Source organism: Mustela lutreola, chromosome 11, assembly GCF_030435805.1.
Source record: "Mustela lutreola isolate mMusLut2 chromosome 11, mMusLut2.pri, whole genome shotgun sequence".
In the NCBI taxonomy this organism is placed as follows: Eukaryota; Metazoa; Chordata; class Mammalia; order Carnivora; family Mustelidae; genus Mustela; species Mustela lutreola.
In genome coordinates, this window is record NC_081300.1 from 94,924,580 (window position 1) to 94,942,355 (window position 17,776).

Here is a 17,776-nt window from a genome sequence, read left to right on the forward strand (position 1 = left end):
TTAATACTGAATTTTAAAATAATGCTATTTTCTGCTTTTCAAAAAATTATCAATGAGTTTTCTTTTTTCCGTTATGTGGTGAATTACAGAAATTGATTTTCAAATATTAAGCCAACCTTGCATTCCTGCAATAAAATCTATTTGAAAGTAATATATTACTCTATGTATTTATTGCTGGATTTGATTCACTAATATTTAAGATTTTTTTTTTTTTAAAGATTTTATTTATTTATCTGACAGAGAGAAATCACAAGTACATTGAGAGGCAGGCAGAGAGAGAGAGAGAAGGAAGCAGGCTCCCTGCTGAGCAGAGAGCCCGATGCGGGACTCGATCCCAGGACCCTGAGATCATGACCTGAGCCGAAGGCAGCGGCTCAACCCACTGAGCCACCCAGGCGCCCAAGATTTTTATGTCTCTTATTGAGAGAGACTGGCCAAAATTTTTCCATTCTTGTAATGTCCTTTTCGGGTTTGGGTGTAACATGAACTCAGGAGCTGTAAGGGGGAATACACATAAAATCTACCATTTTAACCACTGTAAAGCATACAATTCAGTGACATTTAAAATTCAAAAATTTACCCACGATTCTGTGCAACCACCCTACTATCTAGTTCTAGGACTTTTTCATCAACCCAAAAGGAAACCCTGTACCCATTCAACAGCCATTACTCACACCCACCTCCCCCTAGTCCCTGGAATTAATTTTTTTTTTTTTTTTTTTTTTTTTGAGAGAGGGAGAGAGAATGAGAGAATGAGCAGGGAGAGCAACAAAGGGAGAGGGAGAAGCAGGCTTCTCGCTGAGCAGGGAGCCTGACTTGGAGCTCGATCCCAGGACCCTGAGATCATGACCTGAGCCAAAGGCAGAGGCTTAACCCAATGAGCCACACAGGTGCTCCTGGCAATCATTAATCTGCTTTCTGTCAGCATGGATTTGCCTATTTTAGACATTTCATATAAAGAGAATCATACAGTATTTGCCTTCTTGTGACTGGCTTCTCTCACTTTTCATAATGGCTTTGAGGTTCATCTATTTGTAGTGGGTATCAGTATACTGCTCCCTTTTTTGTTGTTTTGGCTGAATGATACTCCACTGTATGGACATGACATATTTTTAACAAACTACAGAAATGATCCCTGAAAATAAAGTTTAAGACATTAAATTTTTATCCATTCATCTGTTGATGGATATTTGGGTTGTTTTTACCCTTTGGCTATTGTAAATCGTGCTGCTCTAAGTGCTCATGTATAGGAACTATTTAATTTTAATGTACTCACTCCAACTTTGCCTGATGAATGAAAGTATATGCTACAAAGAACAGATATAAATGATGTCATGATGGCAACTTCTCTTGGAGGATAATAAATGGATTTGCTAGAAGAGGGAGACTGGTGGAAGAGGAGAGAGTAGAGCAAAATCAACAAATATTTACTGTCTACCGTGTGCTGGTGCTGGCCTAGATAATGGGGATACAGTAGTGACAAAGCGAACAGGCGCCCCCCCCCCCCGCTTTCATGTGGAAGAAACATCAACAGGACATATCAATGAGTAGAATCATTTCAGACAGTGACAAGTACTGTCAAGAACACGGAATCTCATGACACGCTAAGAGTGACCTGGGTGGAGGGGAACTACCTAGATCAGGGGGATCAGGGCAAGAAGGTCTCCACGAGCAGGTGATACCTGCCTGGAGGCCTGGCGTGTCTGAAGTTCACTTTCCAAATCTGTGAAATGGAGAGAAGGACACATATCTCACAAGGTTCTTCAAAGGCTAAACAGGGCAAATTTATAAAACACTAGTATAGTCTTGATATATACATTTGATAAATGACAGCTACTGGTATTAATGTGATATTAAGTGTAATCTTATAACTTAATGCCAAAATTAAAGAATCTAGAACCCTAGAGTTTGTCATCGCTGATGGGTTTGGGAACGACTTTTTCAGAGACCCTCAACGGACTTCACGGACTTGTCCAGGCTGCCCCTGTCTCTCCACGACCCATCCCCTACTCCTGGGCAACCAGAGGAGATGCGGCTGCTGAGCAGGGAAGCGACTCCTCTATCCAGCAACAGCCCAGACTGGTGCCAGTGTGGACACTGCCTCCCGTCCCAGCTCCCCAAGAGCCACAGATGCCTGGAAGAGCTGTGCTGTCGGAAGAAGCCTGGTGCCTGCATCACCACCTCGGAGCCCTTCAGGAAGCTTGTCTTGTCCCGACAGGTCCTGCAGTTCCTCCTGCTCTACCAGGAGCCCCTGCTGGAGCTGGATGACAGTGCCAACAGCCGGCTGCGGCACTGTGCCTACAGGTGCTACACCACCTGGCGCTTCAGCTCCCAAGACCTCGCCGACTTTGCCATCCTGCCCAGCTGCTGCCGCTGGACGATCCGGAGAGAGTTTCCCAAGAGAGAAGGCCAGTACACTGGCTTCCAGAGTCCTTGCTGATGGCACAGGGCTGAGCAGGCGTGTTAACGTTTGTTTCCTTCGTTTGCGCCCTGAGCTTGACCTGCAAAGATCTGTGGCCAAGCGTTCAACCAAAGGGAAATGTGTTTTCTGCTCCTGCAGCTCTAGACGTGTCAGAGAGCAGAATGAACAAACAAACAAACAAACAAACTCAAATCCCTCAGCAGGGACTGAGTCGAGAGATTCGGATCTGTGCCTCAGTTCTGTTCCCAGCAAGTTGTGTGGTCCTTGGCTTTTGACTCTGCGCCGCAGTTGCCCTCCTACCCAACCTGCTATCCTAACCAAGGGGTCAGGAGGACAAACTCAGAGAGTGTACATGAACTTTCTGATCAATGCACAAAGAGCTACATGAATGTGAAGTGGCTCCTTGTGAGGCCAGAATGGGATAAGGTACAACTATGAACAAACCTTGAGGTGCTGGCGGGACACTGTGGAGGATTAATGGTGGCCAAATTCTTGGGCACTCGTCCATAACCTAAGGGTTATGTCTCCTCCCCCTGCATGTGCGCAGCTCTGACTGCTTTAGCCAATCATGGAAGTAACGCTGTGCTGGCTTTGGGGTCTTGGTCTTGGGGCTGGCAGCTTCTGCCTCCCGTCCTGTCCCATGGCTGCTGTGAAGCCAGCCCCCATACAGAGGTCTGCCTCTCCTCAGACTACCCAACTGTGAGGCAGCTCCAGAAGCCACATGGACAACAGAGATGTCTGACCACTTCCCAGCTTCCAAGACATCCAAGACATCCCACTGGACATGTGAGAGAAGCCTTCAGATGATTCCATGCCCTACTAGCATCAGACTTCCATTGCAGGAGACACCTCCCAGGGTACCCATGGAGCAAAACCATTGTTTTAAGCCACTAAGTTCAGCATTGTTTGAGACGCAGCAACAGATGGAGGACAGAGAGCAAGCCTGACTCACTGGAACACAGACTGGGCTTAGACCTTCCATGGTTCTAGGGTTCTTAGGGAGACTGGACCACCCCTGAAGCTCCATGGGGGCTTCGGTCTCTGTTCGGCAGTCCTATCAGGGATGAGAACAAATCAGGGAACCCACCAGACCAGCCCTGGAATCCATCCAGTCTAACTGTTGAACTACCCAATACATTCTCACCCACAGCCTATTACTAGGACTGGAAGTAGCTACCGCTGCTAAAACTGGAAAAACCACCTTTGTGTCCTTAACATCCTGTACTTCGCAGCCAATCAGAATGGACACAGTCTGCATGCTACTTAAAAAGCAACTCACGGGGCGCCTGGGTGGCTCAGTGGGTTAAGCCGCTGCCTTCGGCTCAGGTCATGATCTCAGGGTCCTGGGATCGAGTCCCGCATGGGGCTCTCTGCTCAGCAGGGAGCCTGCTTCCCTCTCTCTCTCTCTGCCTGCCTCTCTGCCTACTTGTGATCTCTGTCTGTCAAATAAACAAATAAAATCTTTAAAAAAAAAAAAAAAAAAAGCAACTCACACCCAAACCTTTACTATTTCTGTATAGTGACCTCTAAGAATGTGAAAATGGACAGTCAGAGGTTTTAGGATCTTCCTTCAGGATTTCTTTTTCATGGTTCTGATATTAGAATTGATTATTTCTAAACAATTCTTTTAAAGAATAAATAAAGACCACTATTCAACACTGTAAATGATGAAGGGTCTATGAGTTTTCTTAATACATATGCTAAAGTGTACCATTTTGATATGTTTTGAAAACCAGGTGCTTTTTACTGTATTCATGTAACATGAATATGAGCAAAACACTTCTTTTTTTGACCCAGGATTTTATCTGGCTTTAAATTCAGGAATAAATTAGGCCAGACTGGACTTTCATTTTTACTGTCTTTCAGAGATAGGAGATGATACATGACTTCTTATATGTAAGAAATGTATTCGAACAGTTGGTTATATGGGACTTCAGAATTTAATATTTTGCTCCTAGAATTCTAATGTATGAGCTACAGATTCCATTCTGATAAACCTTTGAAACTTTATACCTTTATTTTATTTTATTTCTTGATGCCTTATCCTTAGTGTGTTTTTTTACCACCCCTGGAGGCCCCAAATGGAGTCAGAATTTGTAATGACAATTGGGCTCTGGATCTTCCCACTATCCCCTTTCTCCTTCCCCACAGATGCTTTAGGTGAGAGGGTGATGTGTTATGTCAACAGTGTGTAATGTCTGACACCTCCAACAATAACGTGCATCATATTTGTATCTGGTTTTTAGTTGACCGCATAAACTAATGTCATCAGCAAAGGCATCTCAAGGAGAATCACACTTTATAGGATCTGTTTTCTTGTAGTTAAGCCCATTATTCTGTAGGGTAATTGCCCAGTATTCACTACTTCATGTCTGTATTAGAGATCTTTCTTGTAACATTAGCTGGTTTCATGTAGAATTGGTAATGAACTTGCATTTCTCTCTTCAAAGGGCACCAGTTTTTAAATACATCCTAATTCTAGGGCACCTGGATGGCTCAGTGGGTTAAAGCCTCTGCCTTCAGCTCAGGTCATGATCTCAGCATCCTGGGATCAAGCCCCATCTCGGACTCTCTGCTCAACAGGGAGCCTGCTTCCCTTCCTCTCTCTCTGCCTGTTTGTGATCTCTGTCTGTCAAATAAATAAATAAAATCTTTGGAAATAAATAAATAAATAAATACATCCTAATTCTAGTTTGGTATTCACATGTCTTAACTAGATAATATGTTTTGATAATAAAAATATCATTGTTTTAATTATAAAAGATAATGTATAATTTATGATTACTGAAGTGTTCCTTTTACTTCCTTTTCTCAGAAGATCCCTAAATCACAGTCAGGCATTGACACTTTCATTCAACATATATTTTGAGCAACTATGACATTATAAGATATATATTTGGTCTTTGCTCCCAATTCCTGACATAGAGCTCCTAAATCCTTTAGAATCTGCTGGGTGATAATAGGTGATAAGAATGTCTTGTGTTCTAACAGCGCAACTCTTGATGGGCTCCCTACTTCAGAATGGGGGCTGGTTGCCAGAAAGACCAAGCTATGATCAGAAGCTTAGATCTTTGAGCCCCATTCTCTCATCCTCTAGAGTGGAGAGGAGTTAGAAACGGAGTTAAAAATTGATTGTGCCCACATGATAAAGCTCCCCTAAAAAATGTCTCAATTACGAAATTTGGAGAACTCCTGAATCAATGAACACATCTACATGCTACGAGAGTGGCATACCCCAACTCCACAGGGACAGAAACATCTGTGCTCAGGGCTGTTTTGGACCTTGCCCTATGTACCTCTTCATCTGGCTGTGGTCTGTATCCTTTATAATAAACCAGTAAATACAAAAAATGGTTTCCGGGGCACCTGGGTGACTCAGTGGGTTAAAGCCGCTGCCTTCAGCTCAGGTCATGATCTCAGAGTCCTGGGATTGAGCCCCAAATTGGGCTCTCTGCTCAGCAGGGAGCCAGCTTCCCTCTCTCTACCTGCCTCTCTGCCTGCTTGTGATCTCTGTCAAACAAATAAATAAAAATCTTTAAAAAAAAAAAAATGGTTTCCCTGAGTTCTGTGAACCATTATGGTAAATGACTGAACCTGAGAACAGGGTTATGGAAACCCCCAATTTACAGCCACTTGGTCTGAGGTACAGGGCTGACCTGTGATGGCACCTGAAGTGGAGGACAATCTCTGGCATAGATGCCTCAACCTAAGGGGTCCAGGCTAACCCCAGCAGTTAATGACACAATTGAATCTTTTTTAAAAAAACACCTTTTTTTTTAATCTTTTTTTTTTTTTTTAAATTATGCAGGGCACCTGGGTGGTTCAGTGGTTTAAAGCCTCTGCCTTCAGCCCGGTTCATGGTCCCAGGGTCCTGGGATCGAGCCTCACATCAGGCTCTCTGCTCCACAGGGAGCCTGCTTCCTCCTCTCTCTCTGCCTACTTGTGATCTCTGTCTGTCAAATAAATAAATAAAATCTTTTTTAAAAAATTAAGCAATGGGTGCACTGGATGTGGTTTCACTTCCTGCTGCTTGTATATTTCTTAACACATATTCTAATCCCATGCAGTCATCATTCTGGGAATCCCAAGTGCCCCCTGACTAACTCCGACTCTCTTTTGAAGAGATCTAGTCATCACTATCTTCTCTGGCTTTTACTGTGATCTTTTGGTTTCCTCTTTTCCTGTTGGGCTATAAAGGGTTATAAATTATGTTTCCAAAATAAATGATGATCTGTGGAGAGGATTTTGCATTCCTAACATCCTCAGTTCCTCTTAATTGTCAAGGTCACATGTGACCAGGTCTTCTGAAGTCAGCGCATGAGGTACCCAATACTGACTGGCCATTTTAACCAAATAATTGCCATACTTGACAGGTTTGAATGAGTGCTTAATGCAAGCCTGGTCAGTATAGTAAGTTATGAGTTATATTTTATTCCCCAAGCAAAAAATAAGCTCCTCAAAGGCAAAGGACTCATCTTGGCTTTGGGTCCATTACATGCCTCTTCCAGCATGGTGGTACAGTAGGAGAGAGACTCTGGAAACTGACCACCTAGAGTCAAATCCTGAGTCACTAATTAGCTAAGTCACTAATTAGCTCATTTAATGGTTAGAATCCTCACTTGCTTCTTTGTGTCCAAGGGTTGTTTTAAGTCTTAAATGTAAGTGTAAATGTGTGTAGAGTACCCTACTCACTGCCAGTTACAGAATAAGCATTCAATAAATGTTAGCTATCGGGAACACGTGGGTGGCACAGTTGGTTAAGTGTTCGACTCTTGATTTCAGCTCAGGTCATGATCTCAGAGGCATGAGACTGAGCCTCGTGTCAGGCTCCAGGCTGAGCTCAGAACCTGCTTAAGATTCTCTCTTGGGACGCCTGGGTGGCTCAGTAGGTTAAGGACCTGCCTTTGGCTCAGGCCCTGATCTCAAGGTCCTAGAATAGAGCCCCACATCAGACTTGCTGCTCAGTGGGGAGCCTGCTTCTCTCTCTGCTCCTCCCCCTTACTCCTGATGAGTGTGCTCTCTCTCTTAAGCCTCTGCCTTCAGCTCAGGTCATGGTCTCAGGGTCCTGGGATCAAGCCCCTCATTGGGCTCTCTGCTCAGCAGGGGGCCTGCCTCCACCCCCACCTGACCTGACTCTCTGCCTACTTGTGATCTCTCTCTGTGTCAAATAAATAAATAAAATCTTTAAAATAAATAAATAAATAAAATTTTAAAAGGGGGTGCCTGGGTGGCTCAGTTGGTTAAGCATCTGCCTTTGGCTCAGGTCATGATCCCAGGGTCCCTGCTCAGTGGGGAACCCCGTTTCTCCCTCTCCCTCTGCTCCTCTACCTGCTTGTGCTTGCTCTCTCTCTCTCAAACAAATAAAATAATTAAATTTAAATTTAATTTAATTTAATTTAATTCTCCCTCTGTCCCTCCCACTTGCACGCTCTCTAAAATAAATCATTTTTTTAAATGTTAGCTAAGGGGGTTAGGGATAGGGTGGCTGGGTTATGGACATTGGCGGGGGCATGTACTATTGTGAGCGCTGGGAATTGTGTAAGCCTGACGATTCACAGACCTGTACTCCTGGGGCTAATAATTCATTATATGTTAATAAAAAAATAAAGTTAAATTTTTTAATATGTTAGCTTTTATTATTTTTTAAAGTTTAACCATATGTCTAACTATTACTGTGATTTGGATGGTGCCTATTTAATAACCTCTAAATATTCCACTGAAATAGTTTAGAGGCAAATCAAATGAGTACAAAGGAGAAGTCACTACTTCTGCTTGCTCCACCTCAGCCACAGATGCTCCTCCAGAAATCCCAAGCTCAGTTACTAGTAGTACCACCTGCCATCAGCTCAATCTCCCAAACCAGAAATTCAAGTGACCGTTTCCATGTCCCCTGTCCATGTCCCCTTTTCTGCCCCCCATTCCATCCAATCTCACTAATCGCTCATTTACTGCCCATCTTGGCACTATGCAGGTACTAGGGATAAACAGGTGAACAAGCCAGGTTGTCCAGGAGGTTAAGTGCAGTGAAGGAAGCGGGTGAGCAATGTATAAAGAAATGAGATGAGGGGCGCCTGGGTGGCTCAGTGGGTTAAGCCGCTGCCTTCGGCTCAGGTCATGATCTCAGAGTCCTGGGATCGAGCCCCACATTGGGCTCTCTGCTCAGCAGGGAGCCTGCTTCCTCCTCTCTCTCTGCCTGCCTCTCTGCCTGCGTGTGATCTCTGTCAAATAAATAAATAAAATCTTTAAAAAAAAAAAAAAGAAAAGAAAAGAAATGAGATGAGAACACGTTGGGGTAAAGGGCATAAGAAAAACAAGCAGCACGCCCTAACAGGAACCACGGGGTTACTTCTGATAGGGATCAGGGATGGCCTCTCCAAGGAAGTGACATTTAAGCTGGATCCGAATGTCAGGAAGAAGCTGGCTGGGACGCGCTGGAGGAACAGAGGGACAGCAAGGGCAAACACGGAAGTGGGAAAAAAAGTGAGCATGTTCCAAGAACTGTCATATGGCCGGTGTGGCGGGGACATTTACAACACATCTTTGTCTTTTAAGTCTATCCAGGAAGGGACAAAGCCTTGTTTTCTTACTGCTTCATGAGCTGTGTGGGCCCATCTCACTGAACCAAAACTGCAAAGAAAGGCAAAATCCATATAGGCAAGGGTAACTACAGGGAATTTGTGAAGCTCTCGAGACAGGAGCTGGGCCTCCCTGGATGAAGAGGCCAGAAACGTCATCTGGAGGGAGGAGAAGAGCCACTCTTGAAAGGAACAACAAGCATGAGCCAGGCCCAGAAGGGAACGAGTATGGTATGTACTCAGATTGCTGGGGGACCTGGCTAGCTCCCCAGAATGGGAAGAAAGTAGAAGATGAAAAGAGACTGATGTGCAGAAAATCCTGGGGGGAAGAAAAAAAGGCAGAAGTGTTTGGACCAATTGCAAAGTCAAGAAAGAGCCATTCTTGGGCTGACAGGGACACAAGGAAAGCAGTGAGTTAAGAACATCCTTCAGGGGGTGCCTGGGTGGCTCAGTGGGTTAAGGCCTCTGCCTTCGGCTCAGGTCATGATCCCAGAGTCCTGGGATTGAGCCCCGCATCAGGCTCTCTGCTCGGCAGGGAGCCTGCTTCTTCCTTCTCTCTCTCTGCCTGCCTCTCAGCCTACTTGTAATCTCTGCCTGTCAAATAAATAAATAAAATCTTTAAAAAAAAAAAAAAGAACATCCTTCAGGATGTGGTATATATACATACAATGGAATACTAAGCAGCCATCAAAAGAAACAAAATTTTGCCATTTGCAACGATGTGGATAGAACTAGAGGGTATTATGCTAAATGAAATAAGTCAATCAGAAAAAGATAATTATTACATATTCTCTCTGATATGAGGAATTTGAGAGGCAGGGTGGTGGAGTTGTGGGGGGTCGGGAGGGAAAAAATCAAACAAGATGGGATCGGGAGGGAGACAAAGCATAAGAGACTCTTAATCTCACAAAACAAACTGAGGGTTGCTGGGGGTGGGGGGTAGGGAGTGGGTGGTGGGGTTATGGACATTGCGGAGGGAATGTGCTATGGTGAGTGCTGTGAAATGTGTAAGCCTGATGATTCACAGACCTGTACCCCTGGGGAAAATAATTCATTATAGGTTAATAACAAACAAACAAAAGAACATCCTTCAGGCAGGGATGCCTGGGTGGCTCAGTCAGTTAAGAGTCTGCCTTTCGCTCAGGTCATGATCCCAGGGTCCTGGGATCCAGCGATGCATCAGGCTCCTTGTTCAGAAGGGAACCTGCTTCTTCCTCTACCTGCTGCTCCCCCTGCCTTGTGCGCATGCTCATTCTTTCTCTCTCCCTCTCTCTGACAAATAAAAAATATAATCTTTAAGGAAAACAAACAAACAAACAAACAAACAAAAACATCCTTCAGGCAGCCACGAGGATGTTGGCTAGAGAGAAACCCTGGGATGGGAAATTACTTAGGAAGTCACCTGGGACCACAGAGGAGTGATTCAGTAAGCAACCTGGACTACTAATTTGGAGGTGGGGATAGAAGAAAAGAAAAAATGTTGTTAAATCCTTTTAGATCCAACAAAAGGGGGTTAGTCCAATAAATGATGGCACACTCATGTAATACAGCCACATGCAACAACTTAAAATGATGCCAAAGGAGAAGAGCACATGATATTGAGAGATGTTCGAGGAAGAACACATCTATGTGACATTTTTCCTTAAGGAGAATGTGAGCCTTTAATTAGAGCACTCTCTTTTATTTCCAGCACAGAGAGTAGTTGTTAAGAACCTTTAATCCTGAATGTACATTTTTTTTTTAAGATTTTATTTATTTATTTGTCAGAGAGATAGCGAGCGAGAGCGAGCATAGGCAGACAGAGAGGCAGGCAGAGGCAGAGGGAGAAGCAGGCTCCCCGCGGAGCAAGGAGCCCGATGTGGGACTCGATCCCAGGACGCTGGGATCATGACCTGAGCCGAAGGCAGCTGTTTAACCAACTGAGCCACCCAGGCGTCCCCTGAATGTACATTTAAGAAAACAAAGAAGGGGCGCCTGGGTGGCTCAATCGGCTAAATGTCTGACTCTTGGTCTTAACTCAGGTCCTGATCTCAAAGTTGTGAGATCGAGCCCCACACCCGGCTTTGTGCTCAGTGGGGACTCTGCTTGAGATTCTCTCTCCCTCTGCCCATCCACCACTACGCTCACACAAGCTTTTTCGCTCTCTCTCAAATAATAAAAATATTTTTTAAAAAAGATTTATTTGTCGAAAGAGAGAAAGAGAGCACAAGTAGGGGGAGCAGCAGGCAGAGGAGCAGGCTCCCCGTTGAGCAAGGAGCCCAATGAGGAACTTGATCCCAGGATTCTGGGATCATGAAATGAGCCAAAGGCAGATGCTTAACCAACTGAGCCACCCAGGTGCCCCTAATAAATAAAAATCTTAAAAAAAAAAAAAAAAAGGGAAGACAAAGAAGTGCCGCCTCATTACCTCATTCCTCATTGGAATATGCCCTGGATAATGACAAATCAATTGAGGAATATCAGAAAAGATCAATGCCATTTCCTGAAATCCAAAAATCAAAATTAAAAACCATCCTTCCGGTTTTCCTCTACCATGGTTTGTTTGGGGAAGTCAATGAATAGTTGGCCTATGGCTGGCTCTTTGCCTACTGTTACGGGGTAAATTTTGCGGCCCCCCTCCACTGATGCAGACACTGAAGTCCTAACTCCCGTCATCTCAGAACATGGCTGGATTTGGGGATGTAGTCTTCAATGAGGTAACTAAGGTAAAATTAGCTCTAATCCAATCTGACTGGTGTTTTTCTAAGAAGAGGAGATTAAGACACTGACACAGAGGGAAAATCATGTGACGATATAGGAGTGGACAAGGAGAGAAGCCAACACCAAGATCTCAGACTTTCAGCCTCCAGAACTGTGAGGAAACAGATTTCTATTGCTTAAACCACTCTGTCGTGGTGCTTTGTTATGACAGTGCTACCAAATACACCTCCCTTCTTTATTTTATGTTTTTGGTAAAGATTCTATTTACTTATTTGAAAGAGAGAGAGCATGAGCAGGGGGGAGGGTCAGAGGCAGAGGGAAAAGCAGACACTCTGCTAAGCAGGAAACCTGACATGGGACTTGATCCCAGGACACTGGGATCCTGACCTGAGCCGAAGGCAGATGCTTAACCGACTGAGCAACCCAGGCGTCCCTCCCTTCTTTCTTTTTAATTGTGACAAATGTATTCTAATATAAAATGTAATGCATGGACTTGGCAGTTCCTCAAATACTTAAATACGGAATCTCCATAGGATCCAGTTACTCCACTTCCAGGTATATACCCCACAGAATTGAAAGCAGGGACTCAAATAGACACCTGTACACAAGTGTCCACTGACAACAACTCGGGGCACCTGGGTGGCTCTGGGTTAAAGCCTCTGCTTTTGGCTCAGGTCATGATCCCAGGGTCCTGGGATTAAGCCCCACATCTGGGCTCTCTGCTCAGCAGGGAGCCTGCTTCCCTCCTCTCTCTCTCTGCCTGCCTCTCTGCCTACTTGCGAGCTCTGTCAAATAAATAAATAAAACCTTAAAAAAGAAAAAAAAAGATGGTAACAACCCAGCATCCACCAACAGATGAGTAGATAAGCAAAATGGGATATATATATACAATGGGATATTCTTTGGCCATAATGGGATAAAGTTCTGATACATTCTACAACATGGATGAACCTTAAAAACATGATGCTAGGGGGCGCCTGGGTGGCTCAGTGGGTTGAGCCGCTGCCTTCGGCTCAGGTCGTGATCTCAGGGTCCTGGGATCGAGTCCCACATCGGGCTCTCTGCTCAGCAGGGAGCCTGCTTCCCTCTCTCTCTGCCAGCTTCTCTACCTACCTGTGATCTCTCTCTGTCAAATAAAATAAAAAATTAAAAAAAAAAAAAAAAAAAAAAACATGATGCTAAGTGAAATAAGTCAGACAAGAAGCCACATACTGTACCATTTTGTTTATAAGAAATATCCAAAACAGGCAAATCCATAGACAGAAAGCAGAATAAAGGTTACCAGACACTCGCAGAAGAGGGAAATAGAAAGTGTTTAATGGGTACAGAGCCTCTATTTGAGACGATGAAAAAGTTCTAGAGATGGATGGTGACGGATGGTTGCCCAAATGTACTTAATGTCATTGAAATGTACAACTAAAAATAGTTAAAATAGGGGCACCTGGGTGGCTCAGTGGGTTAAGCCTCTGCCTTCGGCTCAGGACATGATCCCAAGGTCCTGGGATCGAGCCCCACATCGGGCTCTCTGCTCAGCGGGGAGCCTGCTTCCCCCTCTCTCTCTGCCTGCTTCTCTGCCTACTTGGGATCTCTCTCTCTGTCAAATAAATAAATAAACTCTTTTAAAAAATAGTTAAAATAAAATTTATGTACATTTATAATTTTTTAAATTGCCAAACACAAAAATAAAAAATAATCATAGGTGATGAGGGAGTAGGAGGCTGGCTGAGAACGGAGCAGGGGCTGGTGCCTTGCACCCCCTCTCCTCCCACTCCCCTTGAAAATATGTGTGACATTCCACAGGTACCCCTGACTGCCCTAAAAGAAGAACAAATGGTTATCTTGCAGAGATCACAGTCCTGCAAGGCAGGAGTCTTTCTTGGTTTACAAATGTCCTTGAGATTTACAACAAAGAAGTTACCTTATCAATAGCCCAATTTCCAAAGACACTAACTCAGTTCCTCAAGCCCTAACGTTACCCTCCCCTCCATAAAAAACCGAAGTGATGAGGGAGCAGGAGGCTGACTGAGGACAAAGCAAAAGCTGGCGCCTTGCACCCCCTCTTCACCCGCTCCCCTCCATATGTGTAGCATTCCTCAGGCACCCCTGATCGCCATAAAACGATAAATAGTTAACTTGCAGGGATCGCAATCCTGCAGAACAGGAATCTCCCTTGCTCTACAAGATGTCCTAGAGACCTAAACAGGGAGGTTACCTTATCAATAGCACAAATTTCCAGAGGCAAATAACTCTTGGTTCCTGAAGCCCTAATGTCCCCCTCCCACCATAAACTGGAGGAGACTGGGGTAGAAGGGAATGTAAATGATAGCCAGATCATAATGCCCCACCAAGAATTCCCCATTATCTTGATGTTAGTGCCTGACCTAAAGATGACATTGATCAAGCCATAAGGGCAAAGACTCTCCCCCCACCCCCCACCCCCCCCCCGCACCCTAGCATGTGAGAACTCTGTCGAAATCTCCCATTCCTTCACCACTTCCCCCAACCGTGGGGTATATAACATGCCCACCTTCACAACCCGGGGCAGCAGCAGCTCTTCCTGCCCACAGGTCCTGTCCCCGTGCTTTAATAAACCACCATTTTGCACCAACGACGTCTTAAGAATTCTTTCTTTAGTCGTCGGCTCCGAACCTCCTCACCCCACCGAACCTGACTTAGGTTCTGGGACTTCATCAGAAGGAGGCGGAGGTAGAAAGAAAAGTAAATAAAGTTAAATTTCTTCTAAACCTAAATCTCACTAACAAGGACGATTGATAGCAGGAATGTAACATTCCACCAGGAGACTCCCAACTGTCTTTATGTTAGTGCCTCGTTAGAGGGAAAGTGGCCTTGGCTTGATAGTAACCAGGCCTTCAATATCCTGACAGTCTTCTTTACCCCAATAGCCCTTCTGAACAGCCCTTTGTCCTCACCTACCCAACTCCTGTGTATATAACCAGCCACTCCTCACATGCCCGGTGCAGCAGCATCTCCGTCTGCCCACGGGTCCTGTCCCTGCTCTAATAAACCACCTTTTTGCACCAAAGACGTCTAAAGAATTCTTTCTTAGCCGTCGGCTCCAAACCTCACCCCATTGAACCTCACCTAGGTTCAAGAACTTCATCAATAGGCAACTGTACAATTTTTATATTTTGTGGATATTTCTTTATAGCATTAAAAATAGATACTTTCTTTGCAGCATCTCTACATTCTTTCGGTCTGAGTCTCAGATGAAGGCTGAGGCCAGCTTGCTATTCAGATTTCCTCACACCCTCCAAAATCATGTAATATGTGTCTTGTAAGAAAATATTACAGGGGCGCCTGGGTGGCTCAGTTGGTTGGACGACTGCCTTTAGCTCAGGTCATGATCCTGGAGTCCCGGGATCGAGTCCCACATCGGGCTCCCAGCTCCATGGGGAGTCTGCTTCTCCCTCTGACCTCCTCGCTCATGTTCTCTCTCACTGTCTCTCTCTCAAACAAATAAATAAAATCTTAAAAAAAAAAAGAAAAAGAAAAGAAAATATTACAGATCCCCAGAAGGGCCAGCAAGCCAGAAAAGTATTTGCAAGGATCTGCAAGGAAGAAGAGATAAGCCGGGGTTTCATGGAGATAAATCTCACCTTTGGCTTTCTTAGGGTGGAACTCAAGCACTGACGCTGCCCGAGGCATTGACTTTGCCATCCACCAGCAGGGAAAAAATACCTCCTTTTCTGATGGGAATAACTCTGCCTTCAAGGTCAGATAAAGCACCAAAGGACAAGGTTCACAAGGGCACTTGCTGATCCCTGGGTTGAGTTAGGCTCCCAGGCAGGCAGGCGTCGAATGGGCACAGTGGCCATTCAAAGTGAGGACAGCCTGGCGCAGACCCCGGATTCAGCTTTGCTTGCTCAGAGTCCATCCACATTTGCCCCTATGTTGCCAGGAGGCCAAAGTGGCTTGGCCTCGAAGGCGGGTGAGGTGGGAAAACCCACATGCAGCCAGTCAGGCAACGCCAGTGGGCAATTACTGAATGTTTCTGGGATGTGGAGGCTTTTGAATGTGCCACAGAGGCCTCATCAAAAAAGGGTAAGATGGGTCGTCCTGGAAATGAAGGTAGACCCCAGGAGAAGAGAGGGCAGTGAAGCTGCTGCCTCATAGGAACACATCCAAATGTCAACCTGCAGCAGAAGGGTAAAATTAGAGGGAGCAGAGTGTTTTAGGAGAGGAAGGAGTCTCTGTGGGGCACTTACTTGAAATAAAACCAATCAATAAAAATCTAGATGTACAAAATCCACACATAGTATGAGTAAAAGGGACCTCTGGTTTACAGAGGGTTCCTAACAAGGTAAGATTCTCTTCAGTAACATTTCAATGAAATTATATAAAAATGGAGTTCTCCTTTTTAGGAGCTTATCTATCAAAGAGACAGGGATGTCCAGAGCCTGGGCCACAAACAACTCGCTACGAGAATCCTCGAGACTCTATCTCAGTTTTCTTATTTACAAAAAGAAAGGACAGGGCTAAATATGATCACTAAGTTACTTTTAATATCAAAGTGATTCCTCTACTGTATAAAATGAGATCAGGGGCACCTGGGTAGCTCAGTCGGTTAAGTGTCTTGTCTGCCTTCAGCTCAGTTCATGATTCCAGGGTCCTGAGATCGAGTCCCACACTGGGCTCCTTGCTCAGCAGGGAGTCTGCTTCTCTCGCTGCCTATTCCTGCCCCTGCTTGTGTGCTCGCTCGCTCTGTCTGACACATAAATAAATAAAATCTTCAAAAAAATACAATAAAATAAAATGTGATCAATTTGTACTTCACGTTCAGCTTATATAAATTGCTTAGCACAGCACCTGGCAAGTGGTCAATGAATGTACTGTGGTGATTAAAACCAAAAGTCCATGGGGTGCCTGGGTAGCTCAGTTGGATAAACATCCAACGCTTGGTTTCAGCTCAGGTCCCAATCTCAGGGTCATGAGATCAAGCCCCACACCATGCTCTACACTCGGCAGGGAGTCTGCTTGGGACTCTCTCCCTCTGCCCCTTCCACTCACCACCCTCCATCTGTGCTCTCTCTCTCTCTCTCTCTCAAATAAATGTTTTTAAAAATTAAATTAAATTAAATTAAAAGTCCATACAATAGCCTGTGAGGCCTTACTTGATCTGGGCCCTGGCTTCCTCTCAGGATCTTAGCTCACTTGACTCTCTTCCTTGCTCACGATGCTCCATTCATACTGCCCCCTTTCTGCTCCTGGGACATACAATGCTTGTCCATACCTCAGGGCCATTATACCTGCTATCTCCTCTGCCTAGGATCCTTTCTTCCCAGATTTTCAGAGGTGGTTCTTTTTGACATTCGAATCTCAGCTTAAATGTACTCCCTTAGAGAGGGCCTCCCTTCAGCTAAGAGACTTATAGAGAATTCAACACCCAGCCATGAATGCACATTCTTTTAAAGTGCACATGGAGCATGGACAAAAGCAGACATGAATCACTTCAGCAATCAATATGATACAGACTAGGCTCTCCAACTGCATTTCAATGAAATGAGAAATTCCTTATTTATTTATTTAAAAAGATTTTATTTATTTATTTGACAGAGAGAGAGGGAACACGAGCAGAGGGAGGGGAGAAGCAGGTTTCCCACTGAGCAAGGAGCCCAATGTGGGGCTGGATCCCAGGACCCTGGGATCATGACCTGAGCCGAAGGCAGATGCTTAATGACTGAGCCACTGAGGCGACCCAAGAAATTCATTTTTTAAAGATGGATTTTAAAACTATGCAGAAGCCAAGTAACATACTGCTAAGTGATTTTTGGAAATGTGTAAAACTGAGTGATAATGAAAACAGCACATGTCAAAACTGGTGGGACACAGCAAAAGCACTACTTTAAAGGGAAACATATAGCTCCATATACATTTATCAGGAAACAAGGAAGGTTCAAAAAGATAGGAGCCCAAGCATTCGACCTGAAACCCTGGAAAAGGAGCAACAGAATCAACTGAAAGAAACAAGAAGGAAATAATAACTCTTGGGGCAGAAATCAATGAAATACCAAACAACTGAGACAACTAACAAAACTAAAAGCTGGTTCTGTGAAAAAAG

General features: G+C 44.6%; 2 protein-coding genes across 2 annotated transcripts in view; one reads left to right on the plus strand and one right to left on the minus strand.

Annotated features, from left to right (window-relative positions):
* The window catches only part of P2RX7 (purinergic receptor P2X 7), a 49,528-nt gene extending 45,098 nt beyond the window's left edge, over window positions 1-4,430 (plus strand). The window contains exon 13 of the mRNA XM_059140890.1: window positions 1,946-4,430. Coding sequence (XP_058996873.1) covers window positions 1,946-2,440 — 495 coding nt within the window. The 3' untranslated portion in view covers window positions 2,441-4,430. The remainder of the gene's footprint in view (window positions 1-1,945) is intronic.
* IFT81 (intraflagellar transport 81) overlaps window positions 1-17,776 on the minus strand; it is a 196,933-nt gene that overhangs the window by 165,174 nt on the left and 13,983 nt on the right. The window lies entirely within an intron of this gene.